The sequence below is a fragment of the Schistocerca cancellata genome, chromosome 5, assembly GCF_023864275.1.
Source record: "Schistocerca cancellata isolate TAMUIC-IGC-003103 chromosome 5, iqSchCanc2.1, whole genome shotgun sequence".
In the NCBI taxonomy this organism is placed as follows: domain Eukaryota; kingdom Metazoa; phylum Arthropoda; class Insecta; order Orthoptera; family Acrididae; genus Schistocerca; species Schistocerca cancellata.
The window spans coordinates 675,331,822-675,356,010 of NC_064630.1; the positions used below are offsets into that span (position 1 = coordinate 675,331,822).

The 24,189-nt window shown below is 42.3% G+C and overlaps 1 protein-coding gene across 1 annotated transcript in view; it reads left to right on the plus strand.

The window, feature by feature from the left end:
• LOC126188758 (nephrin-like) overlaps positions 1–24,189 on the plus strand; it is a 645,061-nt gene that overhangs the window by 196,514 nt on the left and 424,358 nt on the right. The window contains exon 5 of the mRNA XM_049930368.1: positions 18,367–18,477. Coding sequence (XP_049786325.1) covers positions 18,367–18,477 — 111 coding nt within the window. The remainder of the gene's footprint in view (positions 1–18,366; positions 18,478–24,189) is intronic.

Below are 24,189 nucleotides of genomic sequence, written 5' to 3' on the forward strand. Positions count from 1 at the left end.
AGAGCAGTAGCGGGTTACTTGGTTGGTAGGTTGGTTGTTTGGGGGAAGAGACCAAACTGCGAGGTCATCGGTCTCATCAGATTACGGAAGGACGGGGAAGAAAGTCAGCCGTGCCCTTTCAAAGAGATCCATCCCGGCATTTGCCTAGAGCGATTTAGGGAAATCACGGATAACCTAAATCAGGATGGCCGGACAGTCGTCCTCCCGAATGCGAGTCCAGTGTGCTAACCACTGCGCCACATCGCTGGGTGGGTTACTTGCTGCCTTCTACAGTTCATGCAAGTGTAGGTTATGTTTGTGTCATGCATCGATACTGTGTCAGAACTGAAGGTCGTAAAAGCAATCCAGTACGACAGTGCATTGCACTACTATGAGCCATTTTCTGTGCCTTGTCTGTGGTTCAAAAACGGCTCTAGTCACTATGGGACTTAACATTTGAGGTCATCAGTCCCCTGGACTTAGAACTACTTAAACCTAACTAACCTAAGGACATCACACACATCCATGCCCGAGGCAGGATTCGAACCTGCGAACGTAGCAACAGCGTGGTTCCGGACTGAAGAGCCTAGAACCACTCGGCCACAGTGGATGGCCTTGTCTGTGATGATTTGGCGCAGCATTAGGCTGTTGTTGGCCGGCGGCAGAGCGCTGATGTTGGGCGACTTCCGTTTACTGCTTGGCGCACTTCTGCTGCAGTTGTTGCTTGAGCAGGGCCGCCTGTTTGACGGTATCTACGAGGGTGTTTAAGCCGGGCATAAGCGCAGCCTTCCTATCTTCAGCCTTGGCGCTGGCTATCCGTGTAGTTTTCGGTGTCGCCGCCGTTGCTGCGGAGACGACAGACGTATTCTTGGCGTTGTTCTCCCGCGGCGCTGCTGGGGCGGTCGCAGGAGCAAGCATCCTGGGAATGTTCTGCTTGTCGGCTACGCTGTTATGGGTGGTACAAAAGCGGTCGTCAGGAGTGGCTCCCCGGTTGCTGAGGGTAGGGCTTGGGAGAACACTGTTCGCAGCGGCCTCAAACCTCCTCTTTTTCTGTAGCCAGGACGTCTGCGAAGGCTGCCGTCTCAGCCTCCATGACAGCGTTGAGGGCCGCTGTGGCTTCCTCCACGCCGGTGCGGAAGTAGACGCCGCTGTTCTTCTCAGGGGCTCGAGATACACCTTGGCGGTCCGCCTCTGTGCGGTCGTCGCAGCGGTTGGCGAATGGAGCTGCTGCTGCGCTGTCCCTCAACTGTGCCGCGCTGGTCTGCGCCCGACGTCGTCGCTGTTTTCGTCTTCTTCTCCGCTGCGACGGTGCGGCCGGCTATGGCTTGAAAAAGCTGGGCTGCCGCGCTAGATGGCGACGTGCGGTCCGTGCCACAGGGGACAAGTCAGCAGAACTCCTCTGACGCGGTCGCAGGCGTGGCTGTCGTATTCGCCAGAGCACTTGACGCACTGCGCCGCGTTGCGGCATTACATGGCGAAATAGCCCACGCCCTGGCACTTGAACCACTGAGGCTCATGGTCCTTGCCAGACCGGAAAGCATCTGCCATGCCCAGCAGCTTTCGCAACGCACAGATGTCGCCCACGCCGTCTTTCGTTTGCACGGTCACGGCATAGAGCGGCTGCCTCCTCTAATTCGTCCGTTTATGCAACCCTGCGGCCGCGATACTGAAACCGGCACACAGCAGCTCTTCTCGGACCGCCGCTTCATCACAGCACGAAGGCAGCCCCCTTAGGAATGCATTGGTCGTGCTCATTCTTCCGGGGAAATGTGTCTCCTCAGGCTAAAAAAATGGTTCAAATGGCTCTGAGCACTATGGGACTAAACTGCTTTGGTCATCAGTCCCCTAGAACTTCGAACTACTTAAACCTAAGTAACCTAAGGACATCACACACATCCATGCCCGAGGCCGGATTCGAACCTGCGACCGTAGCGGTCGCGCGGTTCCAGACTGTAGCGCCTATAACTGCTCGGCCACTACGGCCGGCTCACCTCAGGCGGCCACGCTCATATGACGCTTCGACTATATGGGCGGAAACAATGGTTTGATCACCATGTGGACCCCCATGTTCACTGCCAGAACGCAGATCAGCGAGTCTGAATCGTCAGACTCGTAGACCACCTTGTTTATGGCACGGCTCGTCATTAAGTCGAACAGCGCTGCCAACCCTTCTCTGCACTTGTACAAAGGGGGGACAGGCTGCGACTCGCCTTCGCGATTATTCTTTCCCTGGTCTGCAGCTCAGTGAGCCGCATGACCGTTGGTCACCCCTGGCAGCAGGTTTCTTCTGAGCAATCTTCTTTCCTTTGCTGTGGCGCGGAGAACACAAGCCGGCCGGTGTGGCCGTGCGGTTCTAGGCGCATCAGTCTGGAGCCGCGTGACCGCTATAGTCGCAGGTTTGAATCCTGCCTCGGGCATGGTTGTGGGTGATGTCCTTAGGTTAGTTAGGTTTAAGTACTTCTAAGTTCTAGGGGACTGATGACCACAAGTTTTAAGTCCCATAGTGCTCAGAGCCATTTGAACCATTTTTTGGGGAACACAATCTGCTTGCGTTGAGAGAACAACGAAGGACAATTTGTTCCTCGCCGCGGCCACAGCACAGAACTTCTCCCCAAGTTCTCTTCGGCCCGCAGCACGCAGAGCTTCTTCAGTGCTCACCATATCAAATCATTTTTATAATCGTCATTTGTTTAATTATATAAATTATTTGGCTTGAATCACTTGAATTTTGACTCTTGAAGTTAAGAAGTTGAATTGAGAGGATTATTATATATATTAACCAAAAGCAAAGTAGTGTATATAAGTAAAAGTAACTTCTGTAGCTTTTTTGTTTTAAAAATGATCATTTACCTTCCCGTCCACACTTTTAGACTCATACCAGATTGCACGTAAGTGTGCACTGAAGTGAATTTCACGGTACCACTGCAATCGTATTGCATTTCTGCCTGCCGTTACGTCCAGTGGATATTCTAGGAGGAGGAGATGTGTGTGTGTGTGTGTGTAATTTTTATTTATTTATGTTTTTTATCCATTACATTTCTTGATTTATATAGGCATTGATATGCTGCTATAGCTTTTTTTTTTAATACTCGGAAATGCGTCACTGAGAATATCGTTGTCTTATTTGTGACGTTTATTTAACATATTTTCGTTTCTCCTTCTTGAACACTGTACGAAATTCTCTTCCTTGATAGCGAGCGTGCACTTTGTTGCACTATTTTTGCATAAGACTGGTCGGAAAAATATTCGCTTGAGAAAAAAACGAAAACTTATTACGAAATATTAACTGTCAGATAAGAAATGTCAGCCTGATATTTTACACATATTAATGTATATATACAATGCTAAATAACTAAGTCTTTCTGGAAAAGTGGTCACTGTCTGATGATTTGAAGGGGACCAATATTACTCTCTGTGTGTATGCTACTGCCTGGGAGGCCCGATGGATGGGAGCTGGTGGCGGTGACAGGGATAGCAAAATCCGCGAGGCCCTAGCCCATTAAGAGTTCCGGTGTCCCAGGGTGCCCAGTTGGCAAATATGAAATTGCCATTGTAAAATAACTATTGTTTCATATAAAAAATGAACTACATTACTACTGTACCAGCATAATCAATCTAGCTCTTGCTTTCCACTTCATTCCTTCACTTTCATTATTCTTATAGGCCGGTTGCATACAGCTGTATTTCATGTTTAATCTTAAATATTTTCTTTCGACATCACACACTAATACTACCTTTTGATGGAGTCGAAAACGCGATTTCCTCATCTTTTGTGGGGAATCTTACCAAAAAATGTCCCAACAATTGTACACAACATAAATTGTGAAAAGATTTTACAATTTGGTTGGTTTTTGCAACAACATTCAAAGATGTACACTACTTATTCCACCACAAAGTTTTTTTACACGAAATATACAGAAAATATTTTACACACTCGGAAATAAAGAGAAAATGTTCTTCCTTTGTCGTCCATAGAACAACCGACTTACATGGGAAGTCTGGCATTACTTAATGTGAGATTTGTAGACTGTAATCGGAAAACTGGAATACGTACTGCATATTTAATTCGATCAACTATTGTAAAACCTCCAGTTTCTGTCAGGCAATGCTGCGGACATAGTTACGATATTGAGAATATCTTATAAAGGACCTCAGACACAATTATCTTTTTCATGGAAAGCTCTTCAAAATTTTTCTCTGTGTGTCTGTCATACCCTCATGTGAAGTACACGGAGTAAGAGCTGTCACGAAACAGACACTTTTTTGGGAGTGATTCCAATTTAATAAAACCTGTTCAGTTTCAGTCAGTAATGATGGACTGTTATGAAACAGCGTGTTGAAGCTTCCATGGATGACGTCTATTGGGGTACTCGGGTTGAAGCTGTAAGTCGAAGTACAACGGTCTCGAATAAGGCAGCAATAGCTGTTGAAACTCTCAGTAAGTTAAATTTATCAGCTAAAAGGAGTTTCGTGGTATGGCGTGTTCTGGATTACATGACGTCTTTCAAATGTTTGATCATGGCATCAGTTTGGCTAAAGATGTCGTTACAGATTGTCTAATAAAGCAGATTACTGCACTGATGTTGAGGTAAGACTTTGAGAGATTATTAATAATCTTCACAAAAACTGAGACTCAATTCATCCTGAATCTAAATGTGTTTCCAGTGCAATGAATATACATCGTGTATTTCCTGAGGCGCGAACTAGGAACAGGAGATCAGCTAATAGGGCAACTGGTTAATTAAGTGAGAAATGTGAATTCGGAAAATTTAGTCAGGGTAAGTATTTTTGCCTCATTACTGAAATCTAGTGTCAAATTTGAAAACCCGGTTTGAAGCAGTGAATATTTTGCTAGTGATATTTGGGTTATTATGCAAATGCTCAAAGATCAATGATAATCAGATCGCTGAGGAATGCAGATTTTCACTGAATACAATTATGATATCAACCAATTTAGAAGAAGAAATTAAATATTTGAAATCAATTCACACTTCAAACTTCGAATAAATTATTTCTTAATCATTAGACCTTTTGCATAAAATGCATGTGTAGCTACGTGCCTATTTTCAGTCTTCCAGTGGTTCTAGCTGAAGCAGAAAGACGAGAAATTGAGGTCCCCAAGCCATCGCTTTCCGACAGTCCGTTGAACCTGGACGGCTGCCATAGATATTCCAAGTTTACCGTGGACCGGACGCTATCGAAGTAGCCGTCAAGTGGTTTCATCCCTTTGCCTGCCGAGTTTTAGGGAAGCCCTAGGCCTTCGAGACAGATTCAGAGTAACATTTCACCAGCAGTGATCTTAACTGGGGAGGCTGTGGTGAGGTCTAGCTGTATCCACAGTTTAGACCTCAGTCATCTCGGATAACTCGCTTTGCAGATGACAATCTTATTCGCGTCAGGTCTGCCGCCTTGACATTTGATCTCGTTGTGCACTCTGCCTTATGAGTCAAATTGGTCCATGGTATGACCGGCGAACATGAGTGTCACCCGCTAGAATCTGCTGAGATTTCAAGGCTTCATTGGAGAGTAATGGCCATCTGTCTAACAGACGCGACTTTGCGTATTTTGTGCCAACGATAGTGTCTGCAGACACTTGAACAGTGATCGTCACCTTAGACAGCGCTACAAATGGAGAAAGGTCTGTATTGCTGCTCCAGATTGTTAGGGGAAACAGAATCACAGTCCCGCCACTTGTTCTCAGCTGCACCAACGTAATATGACTTCTGTGTTGAATAAATCCATAAAAGTCTGTTCGGCGTTAGATAATTTCAGATTTCGTTATCCATGTATTGAGCCACAGTAAACAGTTTAATAAGACATACCTTAGTCTTTGCCAAGCAGTCACCACCCAGTGGACTGTTTACTACTTGTTGCTTCTAGTTGTGTTGCTAACATATCATGATTTTATTTGTCATCACGCTTAACTTCTATATTTTTTCCTATTTTATGATGAATGAAACTGTGCCATAATTTTTATGAAAGCTCAATCCCATGATGATGTAATAATCACCCATCAACAATTGAGTACAATACTGACAGAACCAGCATTTCATTAAGTTATTTCGTCATTCAAGTTCATCTAGATTCTGATAAAAGTGACAACCTCTAATGCAGACTTACAACAACAACCACAGTCACAGGGCAAAATCAATTTAACAGTCACTAGGGCCAGGTAGTCAAGTGGAAGGCTTACTAGTTAAACTGACTGCTCTCAGGCCGTAAACTCATATCACCTATAGCCTTTCAAATCCTACTCCACGTACAGTGAAGTCTTGCAGTGTATCGAGTCATAGTAAGTTGATCTCGGTCCAACTACCTAATTATGTTAGCAACCATTTCTGCAGTTGGTGAAACTCATAACTATGTGACTGTTGTTCCAATACAGTTTGCAATGCATGAAGGAATCTTTTCAGAAAATAAAATTACAAATAACAGTTCTTCCAGTCCTAAAACTCAATGCACCATAACTACATTTTGATAACACATATGTAGGAATATTTTCAATTTGGATTATTCTGTCAATGGATACATAAGTGAGGGAAAGAAATGTATACCACCATTTGTCGATATGAAATAGAATATAAAAATACTGCTAGAAAAAGCTGTAGAATACATTTTGCTGTCTCATCATAAATCGGGTTAGTAAAAATCTTAAACCCAGATTGCTGACCATTTGGTATGCAGGAGCTAATTTCTTGAGTTCAGTTTTTAGTTAGTTGCTGCTTTTTGTTGGGATACTCGCTGATATCGGATCTTGTTAAGAGTAATCTTCTCAGGATGGTTGGGTATTACTGATCTAAACGAATATTCCGCTCTGCTAGAAAAAGCTGTAGAATACATTTTGCTGTCTCATCATAAATCGGGTTAGTAAAAATCTTAAACCCAGATTGCTGACCATTTGGTATGCAGGAGCTAATTTCTTCAGTTCAGTTTTTAGTTAGTTGCTGCTTTTTGTTGGGATACTCGCTGATATCGGATCTTGTTAAGAGTAATCGTCTCAGGATGGTTGGGTATTACTGATCTAAACGAATATTCCGCTGGTGAGAACTAGGGCAGGTTCGGGGGCAGGATGTGTGATTGTGCTCCAAGTGCAAATACAACAATTTAATTTTATTGTTACATTGAAAAAAAATCGCATGATTTAAACATAACATAATTTGGAGCAGAGGATCACAAAAAAATACTCATTGGGATGTAATACACAATAAACATAATTTCTTATTAAACACTATGTTCACAGCTGTAAGTTACAGTAGGCCACTATACGTTGCACAGAAAGTTACTGTCTGTATTCAAGTAAACTAAAATATATTCTAAGCCTCTTACACCTTTACTGTCATATGCTACAGATGATGTGAAACTACCATAATTTGCATTTCTCTGTATAAAGTGCTTTGTAATGTTAAATTGTCTTGGTTTATTTTTTACATTTTATTACATTTTTTTTACATTTCTTCACGTTACGCAGTTTTAGCATTTTTCATACAACTGAAGTGGTTTTTCTTACACCTGTCGTTCTACCTCCCCCCCCCCCCCAGCAATCATCCCCTTTTCCAATACCAAAAGCAAGAGATAATTACCTCCACTTCAGGGCAGATTTACGCAGTCAGTACTACACCGAAATAAGGCAAACAATTACCTGAAAGTATCTCTTTGTACTCCACCGGAAGCGTGTGGAACGACCGCACTGAGGAAGGGAACACCGACTTGGAATGAGACGTCCCACTTCCAGCCACCTGCTCCTGAATGCTGAATCTGCGGGAATGTGTTCGTGTCTGTGTGTGTGTGTGTGTGTGTGTTTGGCTGATGGGAGGGAGGGGGGGGTCGCTGTGAGTCGACGGTGTGGAGAGAGTTGTCGCGTGTCCCGGATCGACTCTCCCGGCGGCCATTGAAATGTCCCAGCGGCGCGCAACATGGCGCCGAAATGACGTCATTAAGGTGCGCGAACACGTGCGCGCGGTCCCAAATGTGTCCCGAGCGGGACCGGCACACGCACGGCCCTAAGCGATGGACTGGCCGTTATGTGATTGCAATTTAACTGGGTATTCAGCACCGGTGCGCGTTTACTCCCCGACAAAAGAACAGTTGCTCCGCTGAAAAAGGAATAAAAAAAAAGGAAAAAAGATAAATCGCCTACCCCTCTTTTTTCCTCGTCTTTCTTTCGGCTGACGCGACCATCGAAATCCGCAGCCGGCGTCAGTGGCAGCTGCGTGGCAGGGCGGAGGGAGAAAGGGAGGCGTACAGCTGACGCACGTTGTCAGAGGCAGTATTCGTCTGAAACGCACAGCCTGCCGGAAAGAGAGGACGGGACAGAGACGCCACCTGTCCATTTGAAAGAGAGGTCCAGGCGATCGGAGGCTTTTCGTCAGGTATTACGCAGCAGGATAATTAAAACTGCCTCCACGAAACGAGAACAGTGGGTCCGTGCAGAACGGAAAGTAATTGCAGAGTAATGAAAGCAGTCGTATAGACACGAGTCTCACTTGGGTCTCACGTGCCCTTGGGCGGTTGTACACAAACAGCAAACACTTGTCATTTACCAACGTGAAAGAACTGTGCCACCGAAAAGCCTACCTGTGTGATTAGGAGTAATCGAACCTTTTGAAAACTGCGTAGGGAGAGGACTTACCTGAACTGCGAGCTATATCGCAATCAGTCAGCAACTGAATTTTCTCATCTAGTTACCCCTCTGAAGAAGCATTCTCTGCGGATTCACACAAGCGAAAGCATGTGCAGCAATTCCAAGCCAGCATGCAGTTTATCACATACAGCCCAGGCCCATGCTATCTGTTTACAAAGGAAAGAGTGACAATGTTTGGGCTCTGCTACAATTTAGATGTTTTGCGTTTCTCCTGCCACTGCAGCTGCTCTTATTGGTCAATTCTAATCCTGTTTTTGTTGCATTAAATATATATCCCTTTAAATCTATTCCATATTCCCTAAATGTCTCCCCTCCTCCTCTGGGAACACCTTTCATGACTGTTATCAGCTATTTTACAATCTAATGGTAATCTGGGAAGTCTAGTGTTGTCAACTTTCATTATCTGTGTAAGTCAGTAGCAAGTTGCTGCTTTCACGCCGTTCCGCTTTCACTTTTCGCTGTCTTGTCTGGTTTCATATTTATTCTACTATCAAGTCATTTACGGCTACATTCAGAAAAACGTTGTTGTACTTCGTATTTTGTATAACACATACAGGATCCAGTGTAAAAAGTACGGAAGAAATGCATACTCTCGCATCAGAAACTTGTTGTATATTGTCATATGTACGTTGGGAAGGCATTCATACCAACCATGGAGATTTTGCTGTCAAAGTTTACACCTATGTAGCCAGAAATCTAGACGGCCGCGGTAGCCGAGTGTTTCTAGGCGCTTCAGTCAGGAACCGCGTGACTGCTACGATCGCAGGTTCGAATCCTGCCTCGGGCATGGATGTGTGTGGTGTTCTAAGGTTAGTTAGGTTTAAGTAGATCTAAGTTCTAGTGGACTGATGACCTCAGCAGTTAAGTCCCATAGTACTCAGAGCCATTTGAACCATTTTAGCAAAAAATCTCACACATCTAGATATATTAGACAACAGGAGCTAAGCAAGTTCTGACACAGTTTGCATTGTTCAGAGATTTCTGACGACGTAATCTAAGATACCATTGTGAACTGATGCTAGATTCCTACTCCTATCCCCCCCCCCCCCCCCCCCCCCCGGGCTCTGAAGTCACAGTGGTGCAACGCAAATAGCCCTAGGTATAAAATGGCATGATATTAAAAACTATTAGGCAATTGAAACTAGCCCAACTGTGCAACAAAGATTTCTCTATCACTATAACACCAATGACTGTTATGCTAAGTATGAAATGATGGGAAATTCAAAACTACAGGATGGGTGTTGCCTTATTAGCGAAAATACAAAACCGCGGACTTGGGGATACTAGCACTGATTGCATGGTTGCGAAATTTCCTGGGTTGTTCTCAGCTCTATTACAACAGGATTGAAAACGGTGTACCTGAGAGTACTGGCACAACTAAAAAGGTTGCTAACACTGCTTGGTTTATCCTAGGACTATAATGTCAGAATAAAAGACAATGCGTCAGGGAATACTGGTGCAGTGTGCGTGTTTGTCAGATCAGCTGTGCTAAGTTTAGAATCCAAAATGATCGATCTGTAGATACCGGTGCTGTTTGCATAATTCTTAGGTTTCTCAGAGAACTGATTCCGCCTGCATGGTTATCAGGTCACTTCATCTAATAAGAGAAAATACCCATCGCACTCCCCCTCAGATTTAGTAGTAAACTGTGCTGTGGATACTCCGCCAAAAAGCTGAACACAAATGAAACATGAAAACAGGAAGAACGTGTACTGAATTGTGAAGAAATAAGCAAAATAGAAACACTGGACTGTCCAAGCTCAAACTTTCCACGTGCCACCTTTCTTTCACAAAATTATGAACTTGCCGTCTGGTCAGTGACATATGTGTTTTCCTTCTGTAGTCTTGGCAGTTCTCATACTTACAATGTTTACAGATGGTGAGTCACGTGGTAAGAATATATTACCGTCGCAAGTGAATGTGATGAATAGTGAGAGCAGGCGAGATGCCGCATAGACCACTCACAGAAGTGAAAACAACAAATGAACGGGTATGAACTATTTTAAATCAAAGAAATTCAAGAGCCAAAACTTTCAAAACGGAATGGAAGAGTCATACCATGTGGTACTTGTGTAGAAGATACAGGATTTATGTACATCTGGAAGTCCCCTTACTACACCTCGCTGTTGCAAACGGACGTTACATCACTACACACACACAAATTTGAATACGGTGAACAGGCATGTCATTGGCCAGACGGACAGTTCACAATTTTGTGAAAAAAATGTTGCACTAGGGAGGTTTCAAAAAAGATCTCCCACTTCGCAGTCCAGCACAGTGACAACGTAATTCGCTCGTTGTGATAAACCTAAAACTTGGGCCGTTCAATGCTTCTTTTTTCACAGTTCAGTACATCTTGTTCCTGTTTTCTTGCATGATCGGTGTTGGTGTTCAGTTTTTGACGGACTACTCCCTGGGCCCTATTACCACTAAATCTTGGGGTGGGAGGATGGGGGTCGGAACGCGGGAGGGGGGGGGGTTTCGACGAGAATGGGTGCGATGGGGAGTTTCCCCTGTAAGTATGAAATGACAGGAATTTAAATATTCCACCTTGCCCTAACTTTAAAACTCACAAATCTTTAATGTTAAAGTGAGTTTCCGTAGGTACAACACTGTATAAGTGTATTGTGTGTAGTTTTCGCTCCATTTTAACAAAAGCTAAGTTTTCATACACTTCAGTGTTTATCACAATGTATGTTCCGTACTATGTGCTGCACAACGATAGAATACAATTATGCAGGTGTATTGTCCACCTGCTTAGCTGGGTGGTAACGTGTTTGCGTCCCATGCTGCGGGCACATATTCGATTCCTGGCTGGTTTGCAGATTTTCTCCGCTCGCTGACTGGGTGTTATGTTGTCCTTCTCATTACTGACGCGCAAGGCACCCACTGTAGCGTCCCCTGAAATGAGAGTTACAACCCTGCTTCCCTAGTTCCCCTGATGGGGCCTCCGAGCCCACAATGCCACACGACCATGCTTTTCTTTTCTTTTTTTTAGGTTCATTCAGTTGGTATTGGCTGTTGTGTTCAACATGTTATGCGGATAGTAATAAACAAGTAAAAAGTTAAAACTTCATGCTTGATGGTGAAGTCACTGCATCAACAGTGTCAAATATTTTCCTATCATTATTTTGTTGGGGTCATCAGCGAGAAAAAACTTAGAGAAAAGTTGTTAAATTAAACTACATGTCAAGAAAAGTTCCAGAAGACACGATCAGTTGTCAATGAAATTTAGTGCACCTACACAACATCGGCTGAGGTTTGAAAGATGGATGTTGCCATTTTCCAAGATAGAGTATTCATGGTCTGTATTTTTGTCATGTCTTGACGCGCGAGCTGTCACTGTGATATACAAGGGGTGTCACGTACTCGTCTGCGACAGCCGCGTGAAAGAGTTTGAAAGGAGCCTTTTTGTGGGCTTCCATTGACTGGCTGGTCGAATCGGGGAATGTACAGGATAAGAAAAAGACGCGATATTGTACTGTATGGGAACCTCGGGGCAGACATACTAAATAGTCATCTAGGTTTATGTCGACCATATCTGACCACCAATAACAAAGCTTGTAACTTATTTATATCCCTATCTGCCATACGAAGGTTGCCGTTGCCACCAGGACACGAACGGCAGCGTTTGTAGTTGTGCTGTGGCTGGGAAGCATTCGCTACTGATGAATGATGTTGCATTGTGTTCAACGATGAATCGAGGTTCTGCGTTATCCGAGTGCCGTCTTTGACGACTATGTTGACGACTTGAGGAGAGGTCCTACTCTTATAATGTTTCGAAATCGCACAGAGGTGATACACCTGACGTCGTGGAGTGATTAACAGTACAATGGCACGTCATGAAGAACTTGTGTCCTCATGTTTTTACCTGTCATGGGATATTGTTGTTGTGCCATTTCTCAACACGACAATAATCCTACATAGGACGGTTCTCTACCAACTGTGTTCGTGATGCCATGGTACTGCCGTGGCCAGAAAGTTCCCCAGATCTGTCTCCGATTGAACACATATTGGACCAGTCCGACGTCATCTCTGTCCCGGTAGTAGTATCCTGGATATCAAGGAATAGTTACAACAGTTGTGGGCTTATTTGTCCCATGACAAACACACAAATTCACAATATACATAAATGACCTTGTCGATAACATCGGAAGTTCACTGAGGCTTTTTGAGGATGATGCTGTGGTATATGGAGAGGTTGTAACAATGGAAAATTGTACTGAAATGCAGGAACATCTGCAACGAATTGAAGAATGGTGCAGGGAATGGATATTGAATCTCAATGTAGACAAGTGTAATGTGCTGCGAAAACACAGAAAGAATTATCGTTTTTCATTTAGTTACAGTATAGCAGGTCAGCAACTGGAAGCAGTTAATTCCATAATTTATCTGGGAGTAGGCATTAGGAGTGATTTAAAATGGAATGATCATATAAAATTGATCGTCGGTAAAGCAGATGCCACACTGAGAATCACTGGAAGAATCCTAAGGAAATGCTATCCGAAATCAAAGGAAGTAGGTTACAGTACACTTGTTCGCCCACTGCTTGAATATTGCTCACCAGTGTGGGATCCGTACCAGATAGGGTTGATAGAAGAGATAGAAAAGATCCAACGGAGAGCAGCGCGCTTCGTTACAGGATCATTGAGTAATCGCGAAATGATAGATAAACTGAAGTGGAAAACTTTGCAGGAGAGACGCTCAGTAGCTCGGTACGGGCTTTTGTTTTTCGAGAACATACCTGCACCGAGGAGTCAAGCAGTATATTGCTCCCTCCTACGAATATATCGCGAAGAGACCACGAGGATGAAATCAGAGAGATTATAGCCCACACAGAGGCATACCGGCAACCTTTCTTTCCACGAACAATACGAGACTGGAATAGAAGGGAGAACCGATAGAGGTACTCAAAGTACCCTCCGCCAAACGCGTCAGGTGGCTTGCGGCGTATGGATGTAGATGTAGATTTAGATGAGTGAGTTCAATTAGTTTATGACCCCTTTCGCCAGTGAATAAGTACACGCATCCAGGACAGACGTGGAGCAACATTATATGGGAAAGTGATCTCATACGCCATATTCACTGAAACAGCGAAACATATGTTCTGAATCCGTAAACTTTCATTTCGTTGGTTTTTTTTCGTCTACATGTGCATGCTTCACATTTTTGTCAGAAAGCGTAATTGTGTAATTCGTTGGAAGTCAACAATTGCTCCCCTTCTCAAATACTGGCTGAATGTAGCCTGGATAATTTGCATGCTGTAAGTTACACTACTTCAAAGTATATACAGAGACTTATCTTTTACAGTTGACATATTGTGCTAAACCTTCAACTCAACATTCTAAACTCTTAATGAGTAGGCAGTTACAGAATTTTAAATTTTTTAATGTCGTTGATAGTCATGTGAAACACTGAATGTCAACTTTTCATTTTGCTGGAAGCCGCTAGATAGACTGCTTTCCACAGAGACTCGGTGAACAGGTGACCATTTTGAACGGTTCAGATTCTTAGATAAGCAAATCCGCCAGAGATGAGTGCACATAGGCTCGGTAACATCTATTAATTTACTAAACTATTAGTCTTCCTTATTCCCTGTTTTTATACATTTCAGAATATATTTGTTCCGTAATTTTTTTCTAGACCGAAAAACTTTGAAAATTGATTATAACAGTCTTGACCTGAATGAAATATTTATTTTACATCAGTTACGTCAAGATGATAGGTAGTGGCTGTGATCGGGTTAGGGCATAAATGGTACAAAGGTTGCCAAACCGATAATCACTGTAAATAAATATTTTAATGCAGGCCACTGTTGTTCTGCACGATAAATGTTCCCGAAAATTACAGAGAACTTTGTGATGTATTTTAACTTGATAAGCAGTACGTGTGCACCCTACTCCCTCTACTCTCAGTGCAAAATGTTACTTTACTTGGGTTAAAGTAAATTTAAGATGTATATTACAATTAAGTTATCGAATGGAATTTTGGCTCTGCCGTTTTCTCCGACTCATCCGATGAGTAATTAGTGTGAGAAATGGGCTGCCTGATTCGCACCTGTATGTGGGATCGACTATGATTCTTCCAAGCCACATTGGCGGGTAGGGTAATGTTGCTCAAATGGTTTCTCTTAAGGTTCAAAAATGTCTCTGAGCACTATGGGACTTAACTTCTAAGGTCATCACACCCCTAGAACTTAGAACCACTTAAACGTAACTAAGCTAACGACATCACACACATCCATGCACGAGGCAGGATTCGAACCTGCGACCGTAGCGTTCGTGGGGTTCCAGACTGTAGCGCCTAGAACCGCTCTGCCACCCCGGCCGGCACCTCTAAAGGGAGAACTGTTGTACGTGTTAGGGTAATTTAAATAACACAGTTTTGTAAGTGCACGCCGAATCTTTATTTTTCAAGATTTCAACCAGCTTCCACAAAACTATAAAAATTTTTTCTCAAAATGAATTTTCAGTCTTTTTCAAATTCGTACTCCCAACGCCCTAAGGTCATACTTAGGATAAGAAGTCAGCGACGACATATTAAATCCATGGAATAATCTAGCAAAACGTCACAATAACAAATTACAAACCATAAAAGTAATGTTACTTCCATAGTTACACGTAACGAAATTACACATAGGAAACAAAATATAAATTCTAAACAAATCAAATAGCTTAAGTTGGCATATCGATCAATGGGTTTTGACGCAGTTATCACAGAAATATTCCTAATGTTACTTTCCAGCCAGCGCATAGATCATGTACCCAAACTTAATATAACGCACTAGACATAACCAAGTCACTCTATCCTTAACTTCATATTCTTAAAGTTTTCATCTGTCTGTCTCTCTTTTATAGGTCTGTGCTCAGGTTTCTTCTTTTTATTTGTCTTTTTTTTGGCTTCTGTTTCCTCTCTGTAAGGACTTGATCTTAATTTCATTGTTAGTTAGGTTATTTCGTATTATCTTAACAACTATTGTTCTTCACGAGTTAAGAGGTGGAGACTTTATTTGTTGACTGTTAATTTCGGCAGCTGTTGCAGATATTGTTTTCGAGTTCACGTTCTTGAGACATTGTAGAAGATCAAGACTGTTCACCAGCTCATCCTTTGTGTGACTGATGAACCATATATGCAGTAGTAGCTGCAAAGTCCTCTTCTCTAGTGACATTTCTATCACATGGCCACACTCCTCTTGCCTTAAAACCATTTAGAGCCAGCCAGTTAATCTAGGGTACGTATTACCCAAGAGTTCTACAATGTTAGCTTGTTTTACGACACTGCCAAGACTTGAACGTAACCGAGAAGATCCAGCTTCATCGCAGCTGCTTTTATGTGCTTTAAAGAACTGTCTGTCCAATAGCTGTAGATGACGAGTCGTGATAGTAGGAAACGATAGCGTGCTTACGCCATAACCACGAGTCAGCCGAAATACCTCTAAATTGTTGGGGAGTCTTCTATAACGACCAGTAAAGGCAAAATTTGTTTGTGGTCCCTTTTTTTTCTTTTGTGCATTTTATGCACTGCCCTAACCATCGGAAAAACGGTTCTGATGTTATCCATCCGTTTGTCCAGCATCCAAATCCTGTGTTTGTTGGAGCTCTCTCTTTTAGGCTCCGCTTAAATATTTATGTCGGAGGTATGACTTTGCCTGTTGCATTCATTGCACATACACATGTCGTGTTAAGGCTCCTTCCTCCGCTTGTGATTGCGCCCACTTGGTTTTGCCTTTTCGGGCAATTACTTTAAGCGGTTTGTGAACTGTGGATATTGCGATGTCGTCCACGTTATGTTCTTGGTCTCCAGTAAACTAATGTTCATACAGTACTTTCTCATATTTATCGAAAAACTCATTAACTTGCTCTTTGTTAAACCCATTTCTTTGTGGCACCGATATTGTTTCTGGAACTCGCAAGGACAAAGTTGGATAATCTTTGGTGAACCTGTTATACCATTTTTACTGGCTAACACTATTTCTTTATTGAAGCACGGTGCTAGATGCTATTTCTCAACAAGTTGGTAGGCTAGTTTCCTTAAGTCAGCAATAGCTACTCCGAAGAATCTAGACCCTAGGTTAATTACATGCTGTGGTAATTCACCTTCCATCACTGTTGTTGTATCATTAGGTCTTTCAAATTTTGTTAATGTAGTTATTCAGATCCTAAGGCTTTGGTTTGTTACATCTCCTACATGTTTCATTAAGTCCAATTGCACCATTCCGATGTTTCAGTAAAGCTTCGTCCTCATCCCCCTCCTTCCACTTATAGTACGCTCTTTTCGTCAGATTGGTTAGCTGCAACAGTTTTTAATTAGTATGTATTTTCGATCAACGTCTAAGTCGTACCCGTACGATTGATGAATTCTCCACATGTATAACTCAAGCAGTGAGATCTCTACCGTTTAAAACTAAAACTAGGACATAACCGTTACGTTCTCTGCTATTTGATTATGCTTAAATGAATGGCAGATTATCACGAAAATAGCCATGATACAGAACAGTTACTTTATCATCATCTGAAATTGCTTACAAATGAGCGAGAGACTCTCAGAAAGACAGTCAAACAAACTTACTTGCTAATCATTTTTCTGTTACGACAGTCAGCGGACCGATTACTTGTTTTTGCTTACTCACACGACTATTTACTTCAATTTTACAACATATGCTGTCGCATTTTGTGAAGATAGGACCAGATATTACTAAAATACGATTTGGGCTGTGGTATGTCTGTATTCCCTTCTTTGGGGTCTGCGTGTAACGGGAACATTGGGTGCGTCAGGTGTAATGAAACAATTTGCTGGGATGGCAGCTGTTTCAGTCTATAAGACAAGTACCCTTTAAGCGAACTACAATTCAGGATGACAGTCGACACGTGAATCTCCAAAATGACACGCATACACTCTATAATTGTCTTCGAACAAGACTTAAGAAACATATTTAGTATATGAAGTAATAAGGCCTGGACGTCACTTCGAGAAATGAGATTGAATCTGAACTGAAGAAGAGATTGCGGACGGGAAATGCGTGCTACTTCTCACTGAATAGATGAATTTCATCATGGATACTGTCTAGGAATTTAAAGATTAGAATATACAAAACTATTATTCTACCAGTTATGCTGTATGGGTGTGAGACGTGGTCTCTCACTGAGCAAAATTAAAAGCCGTTTCGAACAATTGAAAACAAAATTTTGAGGAAAATTTTCGGAGCAAAAAGGGATGGCATTAGCGGAGAGTGGCGAAAACTGCGTAACGAAGAGTTCCACGAACTCTATTCAAGCCCTGACATAATCAGTATTATAAAATCACGTAGGCTACGTTAGGCGGGTCACGTAGCTCAAATGGATGAGGACAGGGCAGCGCGCAGAGTACCGGTAGGGCACTTAAAGAGAAAACGTCGTGTGGGGAGACCGAGGCGTAGATGGGAGGACAATGTGAAGGCTGATTTGAGGAGCCTAGGTATTGAAGGTGAATGGAAGGAAATAGCCCAAGACAGGGACAGATGGCGATAATACGTGCTGCGGTAATGGACTCTCGAGTCCGGTATGACCAGTGAGTGAGTAAGAGTGAGTATGTGATGTAATAAAACTGTTCCCCCAGAGTGTGCAATGGTGTATGACCGACTAATTATGATGAAGTCCATAGGACAATAGATGCTACACATGAACAGAACTCTATTCACATGGGTTATTTGGGGTAGCGTGCCTTCCTTACACCTGCTGCATTTTTGACATGGTTTTCTCTTGTTACAGTTCCTCCACAGCGGCCGACCATCTTTGACGAACTCGGCCGTGAGCTGGTGGACCGCGCAGGACCGTACGAGGAGGGGGGCCAGATGCGGCTCACTTGCATCGTCACTGGAGGTACTTGTTTATCAGTGGTAATTTCTTAGCAAAATTGTGTACGCATTGTGACTGGAGACACGTGTCAATCACTGACGTTCCTTTCTGATACTGTGTACACTTCGTTAGTTGAGGTATGTGACAATCACAACAATTTCCTCAACGGATATTCTATTATATTTGTTCCTAGGTTAAGTTATCTTCTCTGAGATCATCTTTTTATTCTATAGATGCACTGTTGGACATTAAAAATAAACGAAGCTGAGGTATATCAGATATATTCCCACTAACACAGGGCGAGTCAAGAGTCCTTGAACACCTTCATAAGGTGGAAAATTAAAGGGAAAATTGAAGTGTGATGATGGGAACATAGATTTGATGTGCGGCTGCAATGTCATTCATGACCGCCATCTTGAAGTCCGACATTTTCGATTCAAGTCATTTTTTTTAAATGGGAAGGCGGGGTGTATGACACATCAAATAACACACGCTTGAGCTCTAGAATTTAGTGGTGTAATTTCTTTTTGTCTATCTTGTATAGTTTAGCGGTTATTAATGTTCAAAGTTGGGAAATTACCTTCATACCGACTGCTACAACACATGTTCTACGTGTTGCCCATCCCGAGACATGAGTCGGTATCAAGGTAACTTTGAACATCAATAACTTCTAAATTGTACAAGATAGACAAAAACAAATTACACCACTCAATTCCAGAGCTCAAGCGAGTGTCATTTCATGTGTCATATTCTCCCCTTCCCATAAAAAAAAGATTTGAATCCAAAATGGCGGATTTCAAGATGGCGGCGAGTAATGACATTAACTCCAAAAGTTGCGACCCCACGTCAAACCTATGTTAACATCATCACATTTCAATTTTCCCTTTAATCCAAGGACTTTTGACCCTGTGTTATATACGCGAAAGGCTGAACCGATTTTGAAAAAAATTGGTGTGGAGCTAGCTTCAACACTGAGGAAGACCATAGTCTACCTTAGAAGGTATGTAGTACAACATGTTTATTGTTCTGAAGAATATAACGTGAAATATGGAACAATAATTACTCTTTGAAAAAACTACTCTTCAACTTATGGACTTCATCATATTTGAGCAAATGCTTCAATTGTTTAATAGGTTCTACATAATACGATTCAACGTAATGGAATGCAACTTTTATACAATCCTCTAAATGTTTAACAATACTTCCAGTCCAATCAGTTACAAACCCGTCACATTTTAGCATCTGAGTGTCTTGAGTCTCTGATAACTTCTTTGCTGCGTTTAGACTTGAGTAAACAGCTCGTGGTCATACGGGCTGCCGTTTCACGATTATGCGTTCCCGGCTTCTATTCCTGCTCAGGTTGGTTTTTTTCTGCTCGCTTATGGATATCTATTTTGTCTTCATAAGCTTTTTATCATGATTGGCGTGCAAGTCACCGATATGGCGTCAAATAAAAAGATTTGCACCAAGCTTCAGAGCATTCCAACTGGCGTCCAGCGGCCAATGAAGCCATACGCACACTTTATTTCATTTCACTGATACCCAAGCGCAAGCGTGTGTAACATCTAGACTACAATGCTTATCCAGTCCTCAACGTGTTTAATCCATGCCAATGTGTAGTGAAATTTCAGTAATGAAATTATAAATGCTAAAATTACTCTGTCTGATACGTTTTCATGACTAAACAACAGAACCCATACCATGAAACTTGTGATGATGTTTGGTTTGTGGGCCGCTCAACTGCGCGGCCATCAGCGCCCGTACGAAGTCCCAATTATTACACAGTCCAGTGTTTTCACACAGTCCAGTCTAGTCACTGTCACAATTGATGATGATTAAATGATAAGGACAACACAAACACCCAGTCCCCAGGCAGAGAAAATCTCCAACCCGACCGGGAATTCAACCCAGGACCCGGCGATCCAGAGGCAGCAACGCTAGCCACTAGACCACGAGCTGCGGACTCCATGAAACTTGGCGTGAGATAACTCGGACCCTGATGAAGAAGGTAGGCCACTCTGCAAAGTATATAGTACAAGATATTTATTTATGTGAAGAATATTACGCAAATTAAGGAAATATATTTACTCTTTGAAGAAGCTATTTACTCTCACTTTTGAAATTTATCGTACTTATGAGATTTTTTCCTACCTACTATGAGTCAAGATAATCAATACAATGTTTATTCTATTCTCAACGTGTTCAATCAATACTAATACAAAAGTTATTAATTGCGAAAGCAGCTTACTCTGTTACATTTTCACGACTCTACCGCTGAACCCATTACTTTGGTGTTTGGTATGGAGAGAACTTCAGTGCTGTCGACAGGATACCTTAGAAAGTTGTATCTTTTTGAGTAGTATTAACATTTCTAAATATGGTACACGTGAGAGGCATGCAGACGACGCTGGCGTGATGGTTGGAGACTCTTTGTGTCTGTAGATTATTCCATGACAGTGCAAATCCAAAGTTATTGCGGGCGTGGTTTGTGATATCGTGCTACTACATCACCTGGCATAGCTAGAGAGTTTTGATGGAGATACAACAATAAAATCGGAAGGTAAGACAGAGAACCATGCTTGAAACTATTGCTATAAGGCTCGCAAACCTTAAGTCTGAATTAACATTTTGTTCTAAGAGGACTTAAGCTGGGGAAGTCACTCGAATTCAACAAACCTCCGTGTCAAGTACGGTGGGAGTTGGATGCAGAACGTCAGGCGCTCCTAAGAGTTACAGAGACTGTAGAACCGTCACAATCCTGTCACACTTTAAGCACTGAGCGTCTTTTACAGCTTCCGAAACGACTGAAGACTCACAGCGACGGCTGTACGACAAGCATATCGAGTTGTACCTTTCTCTACATGTGTGACGTAGGAGTGTCTTATGTGGAACGTAGCAGTGTCTTAGTGAGGCTGTATTTGAATATGACTGTCAACTATCCGTGTCAATCATAAATTTTTCATCACGGGGGTGGGGGGAGGGGCGAAGAATGAAAAATGTAAACACTACAATACATTAGAATGGAAGGGAGAAACGGTTGATAAGAGTCACCCTAGTAGCAAAATCTCACATCCAGTACTAGGTCAGTCAAAGGAACCCCTAAAAGCTCAACTTCTCCACGAATGTAATAACTGAAGCATTTTTAAATATAATTACAAATTATAATGCGTGTTCGCAGATTCGATATACATCAAAATAATAGAAACACATTCATCATATACCTACATACCGGCAAAAATGGTTCAAATGGCTCTGAGCACTATGAGACTCAACTGCTGTGGTCATAAGTCCCCTAGAACTAAGATCTACTTAAACCTAACTAACCTAAGGTCATCACACACATCGATGCCCGAGGCAGGATTCGAACCTGCGACCGTAGCGGTCGTGCGGTACATACCGGCACTGCATAAATTTTGTACATACGTCTTTAAATTATAAACACAGTAAACCTCGAAAAATTTCTGGCTTACTTACCGGCCATCACTCATCGTACCAATACTATTGACATGCGTGCGACGCTGTGTTATTATTTTTTTTTTTTTTGGTCATCAGTCTTCTGACTGGTTTGATGCGGCCCGCCACGAATTCCTCTCCTGTGCCAACCTCTTCATCTCAGAGTAGCACTTGCAACCTACGTCCTCAATTATTTGCTGGATGTATTCCAATCTCTGTCTTCCTCTACTGTTTTAGCCCTCTACAGCCCCCTCTAGTACCGTGGAAGTATTCCCTCACGTCTTAACAGATGTCCTATCATCCTGTCCCTTCTCCCTGTCAGTGGTTTCCACATGTTCCTTTCCTATCCGATTCTGCGCAGAACCTCCTCATTCCTTACCTTATCAGTCCACCTAATGATCAACATTTGTCTATAGCACCACATCTCAAATGCTTCGATTCTCTTTTGTTCCAGTTTTCCCACAGTCCATGTTTCACTACCATACAATGCTGTACTCCAGACGTACATCCTCACAAATTTCTTCCTCAAATTAAGGCCGATATTTGATATTACTAGACTTCTCTTGGCCAGAAATGCCTTTTTTGCCATAGCGAGTCTGCTTTCGATGTCCTCCTTGCTCCGTCCGTCATTGGTTATTTTACTGCCTAGGTAGCAGAATTCCTTAACTTCATTGACTTCGTGACCATCAATCCTGATGTTAAGTTTCTTGCTGTTATCATTTCTACTATTCCTCATTACCTTCGTCTTTCTCCGATTTACTCTCAAATCATACTGTGTACTCATTAGACTGTTCATTCCGTTCAGCAGATCATTTAATTCTTCTTCACTTTCACTCAGGATAGCAATGTCATCAGCGAATCGTATCATTGATATCCTTTCACCTTGTATTTTAATTCCACTCCTGAACCTTTCTTTTATTTCCATCATTGCTTCCTCGATGTACAGATTGAACAGTAGGGGCGAAAGGTTACATCCTTGTCTTACACCCTTTTTAATATGAGCACTTCGTTCTTGGTCGTCCACTCTCATTATTCCCTCTTGGCTGTTGTACATATTGTCTATCGCCAGTCACTCCCTGTAGCTTACCCCCACTATTTTCAGAATTTCGAACATCTTCCGCCATTTTACATTGTGGAACGCTTTTTCAAGATCGACAAATCCTATGGACGTGTCTTTATTTTTCTTTAGTCTTGCTTCCATTATTAACCGTAACGTCAAAATTGCCTCTCTCGAGCCTTTACCTTTCCTAAATTCAAACTGATCAGCTGTGGGTAACAGCCAGTAAATACACAAATCCGCTGCGCGGGATTAGCCGATCGGTTTCAGGCGCTGCAGTCATGGACTGTGCGGCTGATCCCGGCGGAGGTTCGAGTCCTTCCTCGGGCATGGGTGTGTGTGTTTGTCCTTAGGATAATTTAGGTTAAGTAGTGTGTAAGCGTAGGGACTGATGACCTTAGCAGTTAAGTCCCATAAGATTTCACACACATTTGAACATTTGGAACTACACAAATCCCTCGGAACCGCTACTCTGCAATGCTGCTATGAGTTGATAAAAGACCCTTTGGATATCTCGATATTGAACAGTCATACTTTAGTGTTTATCCCTCTTGCCCTTTATTAAGGAAAACTATTTAGTGATTTGATTCTCTGCGTCATAGACAGGGAGACATTTCTGTAGTGACTCTGTAGAACTATCAATCGCTTTAAAGAATTATTCAATAAATTTATGGGTGTTGGATATCTGTGTTCTGCAATGAAAGTAATAGGTTTGATTCAGTAGTGTTAAGACTTCAAGTAACTTCCATAATATGAATTTGACCCTCACTACCCCAACAGAAATAATGTCCATCATAAAATCTTCAAAATCAAAAACATCTAGTGGGTATGATGAAATATCAACAAAGTTAATTAAAGAATGTGATTCTGAGCTAAGTAACATATTAAGCTATCTGTGTAACCAGTCGTTTATCAGTGGAATATTTCCTGAATGGCTGAAATATGCTGAAGTTAAGCCACTGTTTAAGAAGGAAGATAAAGAAATAGCATCAAATTTCCGTCCAATTTCACTGTTGCCAGCATTCTCAAAAATTTTCGAAAAAGTAATGTACAGTCGTCTTTATAACCATCTTATCTCAAATAACATACTGTCAAAGTCACAGTTTGGATTTCTAAAAGGTTCTGATATTGAGAAGGCTATCTTCACTTACAGTGAAAATGTGCTTAATTCATTAGACAAAAAATTGGAGGCAACTGGTATTTTTGTGATCTGTCAAAGGCATTTG